General features: G+C 40.4%; 1 protein-coding gene across 1 annotated transcript; it reads left to right on the top strand.

The window, feature by feature from the left end:
- Window positions 1-285: 285 nt before the first annotated feature.
- On the top strand, window positions 286-20457 carry LOC145418405 (uncharacterized). The gene is made up of 6 exons (XM_080286810.1): window positions 286-407; window positions 8631-8882; window positions 10848-10956; window positions 12867-13133; window positions 14133-14305; window positions 19500-20457. The coding sequence occupies exons 2-6, from the start codon at window positions 8650-8652 to the stop codon at window positions 19834-19836; spliced, it is 1119 nt and encodes a 372-aa protein (XP_080142936.1). The 5' UTR covers window positions 286-407; window positions 8631-8649; the 3' UTR covers window positions 19837-20457.
- The last annotated feature ends 1388 nt before the right edge of the window (window positions 20458-21845 follow it).

The raw sequence follows: 21845 nt of genomic DNA, 5'->3' as shown, positions 1-21845 counted from the left end.
ACTTTACTACTAGCGGTAAGATGATCCGATTCAAATAGAAACACCATTAAAACGTATTGGAAACTTTATAATATTATGATCCTATTGCAACTTGTTTATACCCAAGGCTTGCTATTTGACCCATATATCATCTTTAACCTTCCCAAATTTGCTTTTCAGGGTTATATATTACTTGTTTAGGTTGGTATAAGGGAAAATATATATGGTTTCTTTGGGGTGATGGTATAGTAGTAAAAATATAATGGTGATTTTCGGAAGGCGCCGCTCACTTGTTGTCCATAAACCCAACACGGTATCTTCCTCTATAGTTGTGTGTTGATATGGCGTGCACGAGGCATTAGAAACCTACCACCAAAATGGAGTAAATACGAAGCGTTTCACCATTCAACACACAACTATTAAGCAAGGTAGACGCGCCAAGGTCCAGGGCATCTGTGTGTAGTGAGAAATTAGTGTTTTAAGGTGTACTTTTAGAGGAAATAGCGTGAGAATAAAAGCTTGGCTCGCCCCCCCTGTGAACGAAGGAAGGGGGATTGGTTCGTCCTGAGGGTTGCTGGTTGATAATTTTAGGCATCACTTCTGAGTATTACCACATACTTAACATCCACTTATTTTCCAGCCAGGGAAGTGTGAGGGTCATATTATTTTCCTCCAGTAATGTGCTGTCATGATTTTATTCTTAATTTAGAGCTGAATGTTTAATGTTTCGTGTTATGACCTTGAACTTGAACGATGTTTTCTGGTAGGTTTCACTTTAGAGACGAACTTGGCTATTACTTTCCTAAATTAGGCATATCATAAGCAGAGGCTGGGTGCAATAATAGTAGGATATTGAAACCTATAGTTGGTAAAATCAGGGAAATCTTGTGTTGTGTGCTGTTACATAGTTGCCTTTAATTATATGCCCCTGGGGCCCTGAGGGGTGGGCACCTCTACCACACCTATTGCACAGTACTTCTATACAGTACTATTTTAGAAACAGTACTGTGCACTTTTATACATTATATATATATTCATTATCCTTATTAAATTAAATTATGATTTTTTTCATAGTACAATTTCAGCTATGATTTCATGGTATCATGTGTCAGAATTTGTACAAGTTTAACTTAAAAGGCTGTTAGTAACTCTTCCAGCAGTCTGGGAGCTGCCATAAAACTTGTAGTTATATTTGTAACGTTAACAGAATTGATCAAAATTAACCAAGACCCTACCTGGCCAGAAATGAATTAACATTGTCCAAATTTCTTGTCTATAGTATACTCACCTGGAGCTATACCTATATAGAGAGAAAAAATAATAATTTATTGTTTGCTATAAAGTATCTTTTATTTTGTGTTTGCCATGACCAGACATATAATTAAACTTACAACATACCTCTAGTAGTGAAGAGTTAGTGGGAAAGACTATACGGTAACTGAATAGAATTGTCTGCTGGTGGCAGTAATATAAAGTCATTGAATTGAAGGAGTTAAGGCTTTACATTTAGAGAGGGAGAGGAAAAAAATACATAACTCCATTATCCTGAAAATTCAAAGTGGCCAAGGATAGTTTGAACTTTTGAAATAATTTGAACATAAGAGGTAATATTTAACTGCCCATCCTGTTGTCTCCTAGTCTAGACATAGCTACCTTTAACAGACCAGACAGCCGGAGTTACCTTGGTCATCAGTGCCATATATTCATATTAGTATTTAAGTGATAATCCATATCTTAATTTATACTTTCACTTCCTTTTTGACATGCAGATTGTATACTGTGGTATCCTTATTTAGAAGTGTTAACCAGCTGTCCGTATTTGGTAGTCTAGACAATACTTTGGCCAGATCTGAAGGCTAATTTGGGGAGGTGAAATGGAAGTGAGTTACTGTGTATATATATATGGCATTAGAACTTTAGTGGCTTGAAATTTGAAGGTTGCATTGTATCGTCAAAATTTGTGCCAGTTGACTTAGGACCTAGTCCTGAGGGGATGATTACAAACTTAAGCCTCCAAGTCATTAGGCTGCCTTCTCTCCAATTCACACCTCCCTCATTCATACATCCCTCCACCTCCCTCACACCCTGTTTCCTTCCACACACACAGACACACACACACATGCTTTCCTAGTCAGACTATCCCTCTTCATTCTCTCTGTGTGGCCAAACCATATTAGGTTACTTCTAACACCTTGCAGCACATCCTTGTCAACTCCCCACCTCTCTCAAACTTCCTTATATGTCTCTCTGTCTCTCCCCATAACTGCACACACGACTCTTAGACCACTTCGTTCCCATCCTCTTCCTTTTGACTCGTGTCCTTCCAGCAGAGTCCAGCTTTACCTTTGTACATTAGCATGGGGATTATGGTACTGTCATAAATCTACTACATTACATCCATGCACACCCCTGTTCCCTTGTTAGTGTCCATATTATGCAGTTGAGGTCAGTATTTGTGTCAGGTGGTGTTAAAATCAAGATAAGTTCTCAGGTGATGTTTCAGTTTAAAATGTGTCACAAGAGTCAGTGGTAATAGTTATGATGTAATTGATCCACTACTGACTCTCCAGCATAACTTTTGACACAACTATGCTTTCTCCACCTCAGATGCTGACACAAGTTTTGTCACTGACTGTATACAACCTTTTCTCTGTCCTTTCTTGCACGTCGTCCCTTAAACTTCAACAGCCATTCCTCTGTGTGCCCTTTCTTGCACATCATCCCATAAACTTCAACAGTTTTTCCTCTGTGTGCCCTTCCTTGCACATCATCCCTTAAACTTCAACAATCTTTCCTCTACTTGCCCTTTCTAGCATCTCATCCCCCAAACTTCCATCATCTCTTCCTCAGACAGTCTACAGGGCACTAACATTCTCCATTTCCTAACCCACCAGCCTTACTGTACATTCCCTGACTGCATTCCTCTCAAAAACCAGCTTACTTCAGCTTTTTTTTTGCTCTACCTCTCAGACAAACACGTGTGGGATACTGCCATTCTGTCCAGTGCCAAGTTAACCCTTCAGCCCTGGTACGTCTTTCTTTATTTTTTTTCTGGCTAAGGCTGGGTGAGTTTATTCAGCTGGGGTAAGAAGTCTCGGCTCGGGTAACAGGCACACTTGCTGTTTATTCCGGTCATAACTGTAATATTTCTCTTGAGAAAGACAAGAAAGAGAGAGTTCAGAGTCTCCATATGTTGCATCTACCCCCTGCAGAAACAAATGTTTATTTTTTATTCAGCATTGGTGAGAAGTTTGTGAGCTCAGATTCACAAGCACATTAAAAATCCTGTTTAACTGATGTGTTTTGTCAGGACGCTCAAGGAAAGAGTTGAGACTCTTCCTATGTTACTTATTCCTCCTACAGAAACTTATATACAGTGTATATATATATATATATATATATATATATATATATATATATATATATATATATATATATATATATATATATACATACATACATACACACACACACACACTATATATTAATGTTCAGCCTTGACAAGAAGTCTCTTGGCTTGGATTCACAGACGTATGGTTTCCCATCATAGCAGCTACAGTACTGTACTCTCTAGTTCTTCCTCCTAAAACACAGCTAAGTTACTCAAAGGGATCAATTGTGAATTTGTTTAGGCATTCCGTCCCTGGGCTGTAACGGTCAGAAAGGTCTCGGTAACCCCTTCAGCCTATGTACGTGTTTATATTTTATTTGGATTAATACCAGGTTGTTTTATTCAGCTTATGTAGTCATCACTGGGCATTCTTATGGGAGAAATTGGTGCAGTCCTTATTGTGTTTTTCGGTAGATACAGGCAGCCTGACTGCAGGATGTAACCAATTACAAGTGAGCCATGTGCAAGGAAGATCCTGTATTTATTTATTTTTACATCCTTTGTGCAAGCCTGACAAATTTCCACATGCACTTCTCCAGACCATACAAGCCCCAAATCTATTCATACCCATACCTATGCCGGGAGTTTTGTGTGGGGATGGATCATCTCTGTAATGAGTAGGTGGTGTCCTGCAGTCCTTTCAGGACCAGTACAGCATGACTTAATGAATGCATAGTGCAGCTGCCAACCCACATCAGGCCTGTGCAAGGTGACCATTACAATCTCCCTCCTTCCCATTTGGAACTGATCAATGGGACCTGAATTTACCACTTCTTGCATAAGTTGTCATTAGCTGATATTCCTACTCTCTCACTTTCCTTCTTAAGTTGTTCTTTTATCCAAACCAGTATACTGTAATTATGCGGTGGCACCAATATAATCAGCCAGCAGAAGCCCAGTAAAAAAACTCCCTTATCTCTCCCTGCCCACCTAAAGGAGGATGGTGGACTGGAGGAAAAGGGCATGTGGAGCCTGCTGTCTACTAGATTCATGCTGTGGTGAGCCTGGGGCATCGCTTCCAACTTGGGGTGATATACAAGATCTGCCTTGCATATGTCTCACATGTAATTGGTTACATCCTGCAGTCAGGCTTTCACTTTGCTGCATCTCAGTGTACCTACCTGCCACAAATGCCACCCAAGTTGGTTCTAGACAGTCTCATTTTGCATTCTCTCCACACAACCAAATCATCTCTAGGTACTCTACTTTAAATCCACATCACTGCAACGCTCCTTCACTTCCTCATTTGTTCATCTGCCTCCCCATGTAACTCCACTTTCTCATCTCATATACTGCAGCTCATTTCCATTCTTTCATGTGTCCTTGCTTCACTTCCATACATTAGAGTCGGGATCACAGTACTGTCTTTCTTTGGCTTCACCTCTATGGCCACTTCCCTTACGTATCACTGCTCACATTAAGTAAATAGCATTGTAGATAAACTAGCTCCATGTGTGCTGTGAAGTTCAAGTTCTTTGTTATTTCTTATTAATGCAGTTCAGCTTTGTACAGTACCGGTATCTGTTTTATCTGTGAAGGGGTTAATGAAGGCTGTATCGGGTCTGTGGTTTGAAATTACTCCCCCCTCCGTCTTAAAAAAAAAATATATATAAGTAATGAATAAAATACTAATATAATTAAATGGGTGAGTGCTTTGTGTTTCAGGTTTTTTCAGGTTTTAAATAATTCGGGCATCAAAACCACATTATGGTGCATGAAGTGTAGGGAGTGCCAGTTTGATTTACAGAGATCAGCAGTGAATAACAGATAAGCTTATCACTGTGAGACTGGAGATGATGAAAGCGGGGGGGAGAGGGGTCAACGTAAGATACCATACCAGGCTCTTGAAGCGTTGTACTCGACTGCTGATTCAGTGTGTGATGTGCTGGTGAATGGAAAAGGAGTTACAGTGGTGGGAAATAGTGACTGTTTTGGAGGAGTTGTATGTAGTGCTGGAAATAGTGACTGTTTCATTCAGAGGAGTTAGATTAGTTGTATTTTGTTCTTGCTCTCTCCAGATAAGTTTATTTACATTACGAGAGGCTTTCTAAACTGGAGGATTAGTCGTGGTAGTAGCTGCAACCCCAGGCTCATTTGAATGTGAACCCAGGACTACAGGTCAGGACTCCCTTTTGTCTGCAGTCCACCACCATCCTGTTGAGAGATTGAGGGACTTTAGTATAACTTGACAGCTCCATCACCCAATCATACCAGTGCCACCACTTGAAGGCATCCCCCACCAGCATTCTTGAGCCTTACAGAAATTTGAAGGAAGTAAATGTAATCTGGCCGTAGCAAGAATATATAAAAGTAATTTGTAAAGGGGTGAAGTATCTGTGAAGCAGAAGAAAGGAAAGATAAAGTAATTGTGTGAAGGCAGCGGAGAGTATAGCGTCAAGAAAAGTGGCTGGTGGTGTGTATGCCTTGCTATGAAACAAGACTGAGTACACTTCAAGAGGACTGCAAGGCGTGTCTACCCATACGAATTTTCAGTTGTGAGAACGGTGGATATGGGACTGTTAAGGCAGGTATAGTTTGTTGTTGTGTAAGGTAAATAAGGTAGGAATATAATTAGTTTGTGCAAGAGAGGGAGTGAATGGAGAGGATTGATCAATAATGGAAGCGTTTATGCTGGTATGGTTGTACAGCGTAGAGAAAATAGAAAAAGTTCTGTACCTTATTGCAGCAACTATCTGTCATCCAGTCAAGTGGTACTGTATCAGCAAAGTTATTTTCGTAAGCCATTCTTCGCGGTATTACCAGTTACCGTATACTCCAGCAGCTTAGTAGGTATCACTTTAAACCTCAAGAAAACATTGCATGAAATAATCATCATCATCACTATAAGTAAATGCATAATTCTTATGTGTGCTTAGAATGTATCACTAAAGTAAGCCTATAAAACATTGCATAAAATAAGCACTAAGTAAATGCATAATTCTACTGTGTGCTTAGAATGTATCACTTTAAAATAAGCTTATAAAACATTGCATAAAATAAGCACTATAAGTAATACATAATTCTAATTCTACTATGTGTGAATGTCGTTGCTGGAAGTGAACAGTATTTATTCCTCAAACTTCAGCCAACAAAGTAACACACACACTACGAGTTCACCTTCACACAGGCTGTCTCACCCCTACCTCCCCTCCATCCTGTCTAAACTGATATCACATTCTGGTAAACTGCTGACATCTGCCTTCAAACTTCATCCTGGCTTCTCTGACCTACTTACATCTACCTCCTTCCACCACCACCTTCCCTCTCCCTAAACAAATATCCATTGGTTCCCTCCCCATCCTACGAAAAAAGGAACTGCAAACGTTTCCAAACCTCACCCTGATTCTCACCTGTCACTTGAGTCCTACTTAACTAACACCCTCCACCACTGGCACCATCCTTACCCATGTGCTAATACCCCTCGGTTCCCTCTCTAGTCATAGAAAGGAGGATGGTGGGCTGTATGAGAAGGGTAGTCCACTAAACTCACATAAACATAATTTGGTCATCGCTGAAGCCTTGGTTGTGTGCAGACAAAATACATCTGTACTTTTAACAGGATATGCCTTTGGTTTATGATTCAGGGGTTAAACAAACAAATGCCTATGCACACACACACACACACACACACACACACACACACACACACACACACACACACACACACACACACACACACACACACACACACACACACACACACACACACACACACACACACACACACACACACACACACACACACACACACACACACACACACACACACACACACACACACACACACACACACACACACACACACACACACACACACACACACACACACACACACACACACACACACACACACACACACACACACACACACACACACACACACACACACACACACACACACACACACACACACACACACACACACACACACACACACACACACACACACACACACACACACACACACACACACACACACACACACACACACACACACACACACACACACACACACACACACACACACACCTATTTCTTACATTAAAGCAACATTATAACAAGTAGCAGGGAACTTTCAGTAAAGAAAACTTGACTAATGAAACAACATTGAGTGAAGTGAGTTAAGATGAGGAGTGTGTTGGATGTGGAGAGAGAGAGAGAGAGAAATCCTCCATGATACAAGCCAGACTTAAGGACTGTAGACAAAACAAGCAGGGTCAAGAGAGAGAGCTCAGTCATATCCCTGTGGTCCCATCCCCCTCCCCTCTCCCCACCCAGTCACCCCTCGTCACCCCTTCTTGTCCTGCCTTCACACCTTAGTGGCAATTACATTAACTCTTGAGACACCCTGTAGGCACTATGAAACAATAGGCAACAGAAATTTTGGCTATGATATGTACATAATATTTTCCACTCCAGTGCTAAGCAAACAGGAGTGAGATGTGGAAGTATTGTAGTGGGTAAGGAAGAGTACATTGAGATAGCTTGGATCTGTACAAAGGATGGACATTGGTGTGGTAATCAAGGAAAGTATGTGAAGGTTAGAGCAAGGGTAGTGTTGGTAGACAGACTGTATGTGATACGGAAGTGAGTGGAGCAGTAGGTTGGTGAAAGAGAAGGAAGTGGAAGAGGAGTATTTGAGAGAGAGAGGGGGGGGGGATGAGGTTAAAGTGACCTGGAGGCATTTCTGTCATAGCTGTCCTTTGTTTGGAGATTCCCATGACGCAGCAAGGCATTGGAGATGAGGATGAATGCTTGTCATCCTTTTTTGTTGTATGTATTTTTATGGTGGTCATAAACGATGATGGTACTCAGCAGAAGCTTTGGATCAGAGGGGAATTGATCAGCACTAGCAACAGAAACTGTAAAATATACCAAGGAACTTTTAAGTCAACAGTAAGCTACCATTGTCCCTGGGAGGCACTACCATGAGAGTGAAGTGTGGCTGCTGCCATGTTTCCTGGGAGGCTACATGCTCGTTAACTAGCCACACATACATCACTCTTAGGCAGGAAATTCATCCATAAGTAAATACAGTAGTCATAGTCCAAGCTTGGGCTCCAGTAATTGCATTATTACAGATCATATTTCACGCCAGATTTGTTTTTGCTTAACAGCCTTGAGCAACTGTTGGGAACTAATTAGCTGGTTTTGGTGCTTGGTTTAGATTCCAGCCCATAAAACAGCTATACCATGGCCAGACACTGTATGGAAATCTTAAGAGGAAGCAAGGGGGGCTAATGTATGTCTTTCCTTTCAGGGGTGTGGAGGCTGCGGCGATGCTCAAAGTGGGCAGTAAGTTTTACACATTCGATGAGTTAAGCAGAAGATTGGAGGAATTTCAAGAACTCGAACAAGTCCAACTTTGGGTCCGTGATTCCCGAACTGTGGTGGCTGCTGCTAAGAGGGCGCGCCGCAAGTCCCTCAACCCAGCACTCAAGTATGCCGAGCTGACCTACTCATGCGTCTTTGGTGGGCGCAGACCCTCGGACCAAACTAAGATCCATAACCAGTATGTCATCTGCGGGAATTTTGACCACTGTCTGTAGTGTACTCTGTACATTTTAACATCTTATCTGTGTATGTCTGTTTATATCAATCTACCTGTCTGTCTGAATCTTTTTATCTGTCTACTTTTCAGAAGTTATCTTTATGGTGTGTTTTATCCACAATAACCCCTTTTGTCAATCTGGAAAAGAAAGCCTTCATGTGGTAGCACTGATATAACTAGGAAGTTCCACTTCCCACTTATGCAAATATGTCTCAGTTCCCTCCTTATCCCTTGAAAGGAGGATGATGGACTGCAGGAGTTCGGCAGCCTCAGCCTGCGGTCCACTGGGTTCGTGCACATATGTGCCTGGGATTGCAACTTCTCTCTGTTTATTGCCAGACATCTTAATCCTGGAAGGAGTTGCCACAAACAAATTGTCTCTCTCACCTTATCTTCTGTCATCAGACTGCCCTCCCTCTGATACTTTCTGTTCATACTAAAGTGGTTAATATCAGTAGTAAGGCTTAATGGGTGTTGTTTAAGCACTCTTAGCAGGAAACAGTATTAAGAGGTATGCTATCTTGTGTCATTATCTTATCTCTTAAGTGTATGAGTATACAGGAGTGATAACATTATCAGTGGTTGATGCAGGCAGTGTCCTACCCTGCCCTTCTCGTTATCTTTACGCACTACAATTCACTGAATGGTGGTTTTAGTGGGGCTGTTTGGAGAGAGAGACAAATGAGGAAGTGATGGATTGTTGTGTTGATGTGAATAGGCCTATACTGGATACCATTAGGAGAAGTACTTAGAGATGGTTTGACTGTATGGAGAGAGAGAGATTGACTAGGAGAGTACATGTTAGTGAATTTGAGGAGGGGGAGACAGGATGAGATGGAGGGATGGGATGAAGACGTATATGAGTCGGGGGATTGAGTGGAAGAGAGAATAGCTTGAGGGGGAGGAGAGGGTGACATGGAGGCAATTTGTTTGAGGCCATCTCTTCCATGATTTCTTTTAGTTGCAAATAGAGGTAGATGTTTTGGTCTAACCCCTAATATATATATATATTTTTTTAATGCGAGGAAGAAGGAACCAAAGGCCATGAGCCCGCAGTAACAGTTCCCTCCAAGAGAAAAACAAAATACAATAGAGAGCCAAATTCAAGATCCGATCATTTTGAGATGCCTAGACACACTGCGTTTGAACGACTGGAGATCATAGGCATGCTTTTGATAGTTTTCCCTCGTGTTTTTTCCTGCTCTCTGTACTTCATCATTAGGTGGAAATGGGGGTCAGCCAATTATTAAACAGTGGATAGGGGGATGGAAAACTTTAGTATTTGAAAGGTTAAAGACAGTTTTCTATCTTTTCACAACCAGAATTTCTCACAGTTAAGCAGAAGCCTCCTGTGGTAGCCTCAGTAAGATAGCCATAGACAGGGAAGGGGTTGAAGCGAGAGGAGAACGGATTTGGTCTACTGGATTAGGGTGCTCCAACAAAACGGGGTGGTTGGGGTTTTTTGCTCACCTAGTACTACTCAGGGGTTAGGAACTGGTCACTCCTGTCATCAATAACAGGATTGAGTAGCCTATCATAGGTCCCTGAGCTTCTGATATGGCAGTGAATATTGAAAAAGGATGAAGTATGATGGAACAGTGAGGGTTTAGATGATGGAATAGAAAGAGAGAGGATTTAGTATGAAAATATTGTAAAAAATATGTGTTAATTTTTCAGGTTTGGTATGATGGAACAATGAAGGAATAGCTGATAAAATAGAGAGAGAGAGAGGATTTAGTATGAAAATATTCTTTAAAAAATACAGTATGTATATTAAGAATGACAGGATTTGGTATGAAATTATCGTTAAAAAATCTTATAATTTTTCAGGTTAGTATAATGGGACACTGAAGGAATAGCTGATAAAATAGAGAGAGAGAGGATTTAGTACGAAAGTATTCTGAAAAATGCGTATTATTTTTTCAGAACGTCAGCAGGAGGTTGCCCGTTTAAGGTACGACTATCAACGTCAAATGATGGTCAAGCTCTGGTTGTAAAAGAAATTTGTCATGAACACAATCATGAGCCAGGCAAAGTAAGTAACCGGAGACCAGTGGCTTGGTAAGGATCCCTGTTTTTACTTGTATTTATGGCATCTGGCAGGTGTGTGTGAGGTGGGTGTAAGGAAAAACACACACACACACACACACACACACACACACACACACACACACACACAGATGGGACCCCACGAGTGTAACTTATTTCCTGTATATCACAATTAGGTAAATACGCAGACACACACACACACACACACACACACACACACACACACACACACACACACACACACACACAAGATTAAAAAAGTTCAAAGGGCCACTACAAGATGGATACCAAGCTTAAGGGACCTAAGCTACGAAGAAAGACTAAATAAACTGAATCTACCAACACTACAGGAGAGAAGGAAAAGAGGTGACATGATAATGCTATATAAGTGCATATCTGGGAAGGAGAAAATAGACATAAATGATTACTTAACATATGGAGAAGCATCAGCAAGAGGACACTGCAAAAAACTGCTTAAGAAGAGAGGTGATAAAGACGTGAGGAAATTCAGTTTCCCAAACAGAGCAATTGATCAGTGGAATGCACTACCGAATGAAATAGTGTGTGCCAAAACAATTCACAAATTTAAGGATATGTACGATAAATATGGTTTAAGACACGGGACAGTACGAGCTTGACTCATTCCTGTAAAGATACAATTAGGTAAGAACAATTGGGTAAGAACACACACACACACAAACAGATGGGACCCCATGAGCATAACTTACTTCCTGTATATCACAATTAGGTAAATACACACACACACACACACACACACACACAGTCTAGTGAAATGTGTGCCAAAGTTCAGGAAGATATTTTAGGGCTGATTCAGAGTAACAAATGATATATATATATATATATATATATATATATATATATATATATATATATATATTATATGGATATATATAAATTCGGAACCATCACAGGACTATTTACTGGTTACCTAATGGGAAAATTTGGAACCATCACAGGACTATTTACTGGTTACCTAATGGGAAAATTTTTGGGGAAATCATATTCTTGTATATGACTAGCATTAATTTTAGCTCTGATGGTTGAGATTTGAGTCCGTGTTAAAAGAGAATTTATAACTCAGAATTAGTCCAAAAATATCTTGGAGTTTGGCACACATTTCCCAGAGACAGTACACATGCAGGTGGTTGTACTTGTGATGGTACCATACATAGAGTTGCAGGTTACTGGTACAGCCTTTGGTATGAAGTGCAGAGATGAATAAGAGTGAAAGACATATCAACGTTTACCCAGTACGCGTTTGAAACTTTGATGTATTAAGAATTGTCAGGTGATTGTTATATTGTGTTCTCCATAATTTTTTGAACTTGTGGCTGTTTTAATCACATTTTTAAGTGACCCCTTCCTCCTCCGAGTTTCATGACTGCCCACTTATTGCAATACAAACCATCATATATGAAAATCTGTTTTTCAAAACCATGTTCCAAATACTTTGTGATAATGGGCTTGATACCACCATTTCCACTCAGTTGCTGCCTATTAGACTTTTTTTTTTTTTTTTTTTTAAGAATGGGTCAGTTGCTAATACAAGATACGTTACTTGATTTTTTTTTTTTTTTTTTTTTTTTTTTTTTTAAGAATGGGTCAGTTGCTAATACAAGATACATTACTTGATTTTTTTTTTCTTTTTTTAACGTATAAGAATTGGTCAGTTGCTAATACAAGATACATTACTTGATTGTGCAGTATTTACCGTCAGCTGTCAGTGGCTATTTATAAAGTGATTCTCCCCCCCCTAATTTGTCATTTTATTCTGATTTCCAAAATTTTCCATTTTCCATGAAGCCTGTGGACCCAGACATTTAGGATTTGAGAGTTGTATGGTACTGTATTAAATGCTTTTGTCTTGTTTTTCAGAAATTACACGAGGAGCCAAGGCGTTTGTACAAAAAGACTCAAAACCGCACCACGGTGCGAAAACCCGTCCGTTATATTGTGAATAAACAGCGAGTGAGCAGCAGTACCTCCAGCAAGAGCAAGAACCGTTCCGATCATTCAGAGTCCCATGTCCAGCTGGGACAGTCTCCGTTCCACCACCTCCACCTGCACCAACAGCAATACCAGCAACAACAGCAACTCAAACTGCAATTACAACAGCACCTACAACAACAACAAGAGCAGCAAGTACGTTTATATTGAGAGACTTATTATGTGCAAGTATTTTCGCTCTGTCAGGTCTCCTTGTTCCACAGTGAGCCATTTCCCTCTTTAGTCCCATGTCCCAGCGGTCACCATGCAGGGCCTGTTCCCAGATACAACTGCCATGCACCTCACAACCAAACTGGAGCTTCAGTTGTGTATTTGATTTCTCTTCCTCATGTAGCAACCAGATACCTGTAATCATAAGTGGAGCTTTTGTGTGTTTGATTGGTTGTGCTTTTATCTCCACTGATAAAAACAAAGAGCAGCAAGTACCTTATTTGTGAAGCAGAGCTGAAGTTGTGTAAAATGTTGCTTATTATTTTTATCTTCACTCATTTAGCTACTTGAAAACTGTGATTATCCTGAAAACTGTGATTATCCTGGTAGAACTTCCCTGGGACCCAAAGCCTGGTATCTGGCCTTGCACAACACATCAAGGCAAGGAACTGAACCACATACACAGAATTTGGAGGGGAACTTCCATACGTACACAACATATCCCTTCTGTGCAACTACAGTCTGTTCCCTGGAGTAGGCTGGATCAGTTAGTCATGGATACCAACTGGCCAAGGAGAGGGAAAACTCTGAGTACAAACCTTTGGCCCTAGGATGTGTTGGTGACTGTTAGGACATATGGACATTGAAACCTTGCTAAGAGTTCTTGCTGGTGAAGCTGCCTGGTACTCAAAATCATCACTGGTATGAGAAAAAAATGCTAAAAAAGGTGTACACATGGATGCATAGTGAAGGCATTGAGAGGCAGAAATACTAGTACTGAATAATGTACATGGTGGATGGAGAATACATGAGGAAGAGTCAGGAATAAACTTCTGATTCTACCTTGGCATTCTTCATCCATCATTCACCAACCTATCACAATATCAAATGAAATGGTTATAATATAAGTATATTCTGTGGAGACCTGTCAGTAGGAGAAGGTGTAGAAAATCATACATAGATGTGGTAAATCTTCGCCATCAGGAGTTGAAGCGGCGTCAGCAGGTGGAGGTGATACAGCTGGACTCGCCGGACCACATCGACACCCCTGATCACCTGAGCTCTCCTGATCTCTCTACGTCCTTTGATCAGCTCGGTTCACTCAACAACTCCGTCGACCACTACGCGTACCTGCCACCCTCACCAATATCCCCGAGGTACAAAGAATCTAATTGTACCCTGATGTCACCCTTATTTCGTATTGTACCCTAATGTCCTTATTTCTGCTTTATTTTGTCAGTAGAATTCATTTGACTAAGACCAGGGGCTGATTTATTTCCCTCACCAATATCCCCAAGGTACAAGAGCCTTTTTGCACCTTAACATCCTTTATTTCTCCCTTATTTTAGCATTACTATTCATTTCACTAAGACCAGGAACTAGTTTCATCCCTCGTCAATTTCCTAAGGTACATCCAGTCCTTATTCCACCCTTATTATTGCCTTATTTTACCATATCCTAATCATCCTTATACTGAGACCAAGGACTTTATTTATAACCCTCACCAGTCTTCCTATTTTGCTCTTATTTTAGCCCTACTTTAGTTCTGGCGTAGTGCTCACTTTGCAAAGACCAGGGGATGTAATTATAATAGTAACTTTGACTTGAAGATTGCTTGGTATATACAGCAATGAGCAAAAATTAACTAACACTTCCCTGCCAGCAATGGTAATGGAAAATGTTATGTGAAATGATATGTGATGGCAGTATGAAGTACACTGAGAGTATGAGGAGGAGGGATGCTCTCTTAACATTCAGGGAGGAACAAGAAACGTGGAAGGCGGGGTGCAGTGTTAGCTGGGAATTGTCAGCGAACTCTTGTACATTGCTGTTCTTTCTTATAAATAACAAGCACTTGACAATCAGATCAGAGTAAATATTATAATGGCAGAGTAAGAAAAAAAAAAAAAGACCTTTGATATCGCTAACTGTTATGGAGGTGTCGTAGAAATTTACTGGGTTTTGTTGATGATGATGATGACATGTTTTTATAAATACGCCCCCAGGCTCTCACTCTTAACTCCTATGCCTGTGTTGTCATTGCTGAAGGCGGCTCCACGGCACCTCTTCCTTAGCTATTTATTTTTGGATAGTGCAGGTTAATGTTCCTTTGTATGTTAAATCTGCAGAGTATGGCAATATAAGAAGGATTTATTTAATGAGAGAGGATAGTAAGGTTTAATAAGCCGAGCAAATCACTTAGGAAGAGGTTGTGGGGAGCTTCCTGAACCAACGAGAATACAGAGCCTAGTGTTCTCATGGCTTTATGTTGTAATAGAATGGTGTTAATGAAAGCAAGTGGATTTTCTTTTAAAGTAACTAAGGAATTTACACTTGAATCATAGCAAAGGTTAATGTCCATTGGGAGGAAAGTTTGCAATGCTTCATGTGTATTTTACTGTTAAGGTATGCTTAGCACTGCTCTGATTTGCATTGAAATTAGTTGTAATGGTAGTGTAGTAACATTCCCTTTAAGTTAGTGTCTTCCACTACAGGCAACAAACACATAACTCTAATGTTCCCTACAGCAGTACTAAGGGAATAGCTAATGAAAATAGAACACTAAGCATTTCAGGGTCGGAACTAGGAATAGTTTTGTGTTGCCAGTTTCACTTTCCAAAGTAATGAGTGTTTGGCACCCCTTATATCCCAGCCAGCTAACTGTGACATTTTAATATATTTGTAAAGCTATTGAACCAAGAATCAAAAGCAATTAACAAAGCTGTGAAACTTATAGTTTGTCATCCAAGGAAGTGTTGTATCTTGTGTTGAAGAATTCAACACAAAAGCCAGGAAAAGATGTTGTATAAGTGAGGTATACTAATTTGGTGAACAGCCAGAGATATTGCACAGGCAGCAGGAACAGCTTGCTTTGTTCAGTTCATGCCTCTAATGGAGAACAGCTTTTTTGAAAAGAGTTATGAATACATAATGCAGTATGATAAGTGAGGTTTACTAATTTTGGTGAACAGCCAGAGATATTGCACAGGCAGCAGGAACAGCTTGCTTTGTTCAGTTCATGCCTCTAATGGAGAACAGCTTTTTTGAAAAGAGTTATGAATACGTAATTCATGATAGCAAAAAAGTATCAAGTGCCAGAGTTTATGTTACTGTGCCTGTCACATGTGTCAATTGGAGATGAATTGCAAATGCAGAAAAATTGGATATGATGGTGTTGTGACCCTTGGTTCATCTTGCTATGAACCCAGTGGACTGCAGGATGAAGTTGTCCTTCTGCAGTCCACCATCCTCCTTTTGGAGGAAAGGAAGGGAGTTGAGGGATGTTTGTATAACTACTGGTCAGTGTTACTGGTGCCATCACATGAAGGTATCCCTCTCAACCACCAAGATTGGAAGTAAATCAGGAATGCAGAAAGACTAAAAATCCATAATGAAAGCAGAATGACTAGAAACAAAAATCATGCAAGAAGAGTGATTGGATATAACTGACAAAATCAGAGAAAACCAGAGAGAGGTATCAAGTTGTTGAGGTACTGTTGGTTTACCTGTGACATGTGTCAGCATTGGAGCTCAAGACTGGCGTGGCACTTGTCCCGCAACCCATACCGATTCCAAAATTCCCCGTTTCAGAAGTCTTGTTGGCCGGTTGTTGAGGTGGCGGCATCGGGGCTAAGAGGGCTTGTGGGGTCGCTTCATTGTCGACTGATCCATCACTAGTTTGAACCCTTGACATCATCTAACTCGACATCAACCCCAATACCCATTGCACGTTACCTAATCCTCATTCATGTAGATGTACGTTCCATTTATTTTGGTGACATTCTTTGGTCCCCTTCACTCAGAGGATAGTGTTTGTATTTTATTCCTGCTGTGGTATAGAGGGGTCTAGTGAAATGACCATATCTTTTATATACCTTTCTTTTGGGTCAAATTTCCTTGGACTGTACAAGTAACATAATCATTCCAAAGAAAGTAATGGGCAAGTGGCTGGTCATTCTCACTGTAAATATCTGGACCAAGCAGCGTAACCCAGGGCCTCGGTGCTCCTGGATTGGATGGATGGATAGAAGGAAGGAAAGAGGGATGAATGGAAGGAAAGAGGGATAAATGGAAAGAAGGAAGGAAAGAGGGATGAACAGAAGGGAAGAAAGGAAGAGGGGTGAATGGAAGGAAGGCTAGATGGATGAATGCTGGCAGATGACTTTATTCAGGCCAGGAGGGGGTTAATGAAGACTATATTAACAGTTATAATTCAGAAATTCTCTCCTGAATAGAATGAAGCCATCTGATAATTGCAAGAATAAAATGCAGTCAAGATCCTTGTGAAGAATGGGTACCTCTTAATTCTTTGGAAGCACTAGAATCGTCAAATATAAAGCATTAATTTGATTACTCCATCAGACATATAGGCACTGATCCGGCATAGAAGTACTGGAAGCTCTTGAAGGCCACTTTTGAATAGTGTGTGATGATTTTGCATTGTTTTTCAGGTGTTTATTGCATGGGTAGGTGTTCCGAAGTTAACAGAATGCCATGGTATATACAGACAGTCCACACTTAAAGACTGAGATATGTCAGGGTAAAGTGCAGTTATATACGCTTTTGTTTCGGTATTGAGAGGAACCACAAGTTAATTCATACCTTTGGCTTTACAACAGCTGTATTATGAATCCCAAGCAACTTCAAGATAACTTGTTAATATGTCATAATCATGATAATATTCAAACCTGTGGGACTCATTCTCAAACGAAATAAATTGTCTTTTATCATCATCATCATCCAGACCCCATTTTATCCCACCAAAGAATGAGATGTAGAGAGCAAGGAAAACCTGATGAGGAAAGCTAACCAAAAGTCTGCCTAACTGAATGAGCCACACTCATTCACTAACCATTCAAGCCCCTGGAATCCTAAGTTAGTAGACGTCAAAACATCCACCTTTACATGCTGCATACGGCCTATTATTAGCATGAGTCAGTTCAGTTACCCTCACTTCGTATCTTATCTTTTATAAAGGCTCCAGGATGCCTGTGTACATCAGCCTTAGTCCCCTAATGGTGACTCTCCACACAGCTTAGTGTCAGACAGCCTCACTATTCAGTCCATTATCCTTGAGGTTACACTTCATAACTTCATCCTAGGTTCCCTCCCCCCTCTCACAACCCTACCTTTGACGTTCACACCTCTCACTTTCTACTCTGCCAAACTCAGGTCATACACTTCTCCATACAAAATTCATCTGTTCAGTGATGAGAGTTAATAATGAAGCAGCTTTAACTGGGGACTGTCTGTAGGTAGAGTCAGCACAGTGTAGAGGAATTAGTGTAAGATATTTTAGTGTAAACAAGATCAGAGCAGAATATCAAAATGGCCCAAGCCAACACCAATGATCAAGCTTATTATATGGCTGATTTTGGTTTGACACTAGAGCCAACAAGATTCCCAGCATGTGTTGATGAAATTGGATTATAAGTGTCTATTTGTTGTGTAATAAGTCAGTAAGGTTTCATTTATAATTTACATAGCATGATTGTTAGTGAATCTCTTTTCAACAACAAATAGCTCATATGTAAAGTACTTTGTTATTCATTTGTACAATCTTTCATTTCATTCAAAGCATAATCTGATTTTGTTACACATGCTTTTTTTCTTTTTTCTGTAAGACCTAAGTTTTAGTGTTAATAATATACCAGTCAGAAATAATTGTTAAGAATGTTATGCATTTTAATGTAGATAAAGCTTTCATAAACAACAGTGATAAACCATGTGGTTTGTAAGTGTTACTATAAGTTAGGTAAGGTAGAGTCAGTTGTACATGGAGACATCAGCTTTTGTGTAAGTACTGGACATCAGTAATTTATATTTTAATATGTGATTTATGTAAGACATTGGTAATCATATGACGCTACAAAAGTTTTCCAGGGAAGTTAGCCACCTCACCTGCTCAGAATTGTTAATAATGTAGTTTTGACTTTAAAGAAAAAATGCTTTAAACACAGTATAATAAGTCCTTGTTATAAGCAGCCTTTTAGTTTAAATTAGGTTGATTTTCCAGTTCCCTGTTTGGTGCTGATGACAGATGGTTCCACACAATGACACAGTATAACTGGGTACCTTTGCTACTCAGTTCTGCAAATTTCCCTTAACTCCCTCCCTGTGCTTTGAAGGGAGGGTGGTATTCTGCAGGAGGTTATCTTCAGCCTGCAGTCCACTAGGTTCATGTTTAAATGAGCTTGGGGCCTCAACAGCACCACCACCACCAAGTGCCTGGAAGAAGTTGATATTTTGAAACCCATTCTTGCCTTATAATGAGGACTGGCTGTGTTGTTGGGTGTGGTGAAGTTGCAGGTAAGTACTGTACTGTGAGTTGCATAAGGCCTTGTGTTGCAGCCTGTCCAGTGGCTGCCCGGTAGACAGTGAAGAAGAGGAGCGCCTGGAGCCAATATTGGACTTAGAGGAGGCTTTGGAGGAGGCCCTAGGGGATCTGGACAGCGTGGGCAGCATGGAGGTGGACACGAGCCTCCGCCTCACCACTGTGGGGGGCACCACCCCATCTGGTGGCCCCCAGGTGGATTCCTCGGACGACCATGCGGGTCCCCCTCCGGCGAAGAGGCAGCGGGGTCGTCCCAGGAAGCAGTCGTTTACGGGAAGTACGTTTGAGAGTGACATTCCAGATCTCGATTTCAGTCTGAGCGACCTAATGGACTTTGATGTATACCTGTTTTAGCCGAGGGACAGTGGATAGACTCAGACATCCGTGGCCGTGTTCTGGGTGGCGTGGGAGGTTTCTCGGCGCCTCCTCCTTAACGGATTTATTTTCCCCGTTACGCCTCTTGTATGTTATTTATATCTTTTTAAAATGGACATAGTTTGCATCAATAACATGCAAGAATATATTGAGGTGTAAAGTGCAGAATAACTTGCTAAGGGAGAGGTGTTAGGAAACCTCCAAAGCCACTCAAGAATACGAGGCCTACCTGTTTTAGCCAAGGGACGGTCGGTGGTGAGAGGAACTAATCACCTGTAGCTACAAAGTCTAAGTTCAAACTTGTACAGTTGACCTCCTTGTATGAACTGGACTTCATAAATAGTTGATCAAACCGTAGTTAAAAAAAGAAGAAAAAAAAACTGTCGTACCTTTTCTTTTGTAAATCTTCTTCCGTTCTCTTTGTTTTATATCAGTTGTTATGGAACTGAGCTTGAGTTAACAAGGTTTCACTCTGTAGGGTCATGGCTATATTTTAGTTCTGGTTCCATGGTAGAAACTTAAATGATGAAGTTCTTGTCACTTGTAAAATTGCACATATAAAAATGACTTGGTTACAAAAAATACAGCCACAAAGCTTTACCCCAATGTGTTTCATTTCTCCTGAAGGTTGCAAAAAATTTTCATCCGAAGGTAAAAAGTTGTGTTTCTCCCAGAGGTAAAAATCAAACTTTCCAGCCAGATTTAAAGGCAGCACAGTGAAACCTCGTCATCTCTCTCAGGGTCTGTGCTTTTGCCAGAGTTTCAGTTTTGACCAAATGTTTCAGTACTAAATTCCTTCAGTAATAAATTCACTCCTTTGCACACATGAGAGCTCTTCTGCATGTCAAGAAACGTAGAAGAACATTCATTTGTTGTTGAATAATCTGAGGTTTCACTTGCACACCTTATTTGGTTTCACTGATTTGCCTGCACAGTTCATTATTCATTCTTCATTGCTGCATTAACTTGACACTTCAGTTATGTATTTTGTTCATCTTGCTTCATGTTTACATCCTGTTGCAGCTCGTAGGTAAATTGCAGAAAAAGACTACTGCAGTACTATATCCTTTCCATAGCACTTCTTCATAACTAGTATAGTGTATTTAGTGAGAATGAACTGTTACAATTGAGTATGCAAGATGGAGATATGGCAGTTGTAAGCCAAGGTAGAGTGAAAAGAGTATAGCCATCCTTCATCCAAGCCTCTTCAGGCTCGGAGTATTTTATTGTAGCCGACATTGAGATGATTTTGTTCAGATTCTTTGATAGAGAAACCCACATTGTCATGACTCATATTTCCACCTAAATATGAAGTGAGGATCCACAAACGGTGAGAGAAAGTACTCAAGTAGAATATCAAAAAGTACTGTATGGCCAGTAAAATACGCCACACATTCATATAATTCAGGTCATAAGAATCCTGGCTTCATCCAAAAAATTCCTCATAATCTCTGGTAAGTAATTTTATGTATCTTATAAGTGCAACATTCAGTCAGTATAATATTGCTACTGTGAAAACTTGTGTTGTAAGAGGTGATTGGCTCTTTGGTGATACTGTAATAATACGGCATTAAGCAGTAATACTTGCAGGGCTAAAATAGGCAGTAATGGGGTATATGCTGTGGAAATTTAATACTTGAGATTTGTGTGTGTCCTGCAGCTGAAACTGTTGTAGACACAAAGTTCATTATACCCCAACCATCAACAAGGGAGTAAGAAATTGGGAACTGATTTATATCAGTAAAATCAGTATTAAAAGCCATGAAAATGATATCTTTAAGGAATGTGTGTGGAGCACACAGAGCAAGTAGGATGAGAAACAGTTGGATTAGGTGGTGTGTGCCACAAAGAGAACTGGCACAGAACACAGCAAGGCATCATCAAACTCAGGTGGCAGACAGAACCAAAAGAAATGATTTCTGAAAAAATGTGGAGTAAAGTTATGATAAGGTAGAAGATAGTTGAAGTTGTCCCCCCCCCCATAGTTC

This window comes from Coenobita brevimanus, chromosome 114 (assembly GCF_032717465.1).
Source record: "Coenobita brevimanus isolate Jiangsu-jjx chromosome 114, ASM3271746v2, whole genome shotgun sequence".
Lineage (NCBI taxonomy): Eukaryota > Metazoa > Arthropoda > Malacostraca > Decapoda > Coenobitidae > Coenobita > Coenobita brevimanus.
This window is presented reverse-complemented; position numbering and strand designations above follow the sequence as displayed.

Coding starts and splice junctions, on each gene's coding strand:
- LOC145418405 (XM_080286810.1), top strand. CDS start 8,650: ATGCTCAAAGTGGGCAGTAAGTTTTACACATTCGATGAGTTAAGCAGA. Junction 10,957..12,866: donor ACAATCATGAGCCAGGCAAA/GTAAGTAACCGG, acceptor CTTGTTTTTCAG/AAATTACACGAGGAGCCAAG. Junction 13,134..14,132: donor AACAACAACAAGAGCAGCAA/GTACGTTTATAT, acceptor CTTCGCCATCAG/GAGTTGAAGCGGCGTCAGCA.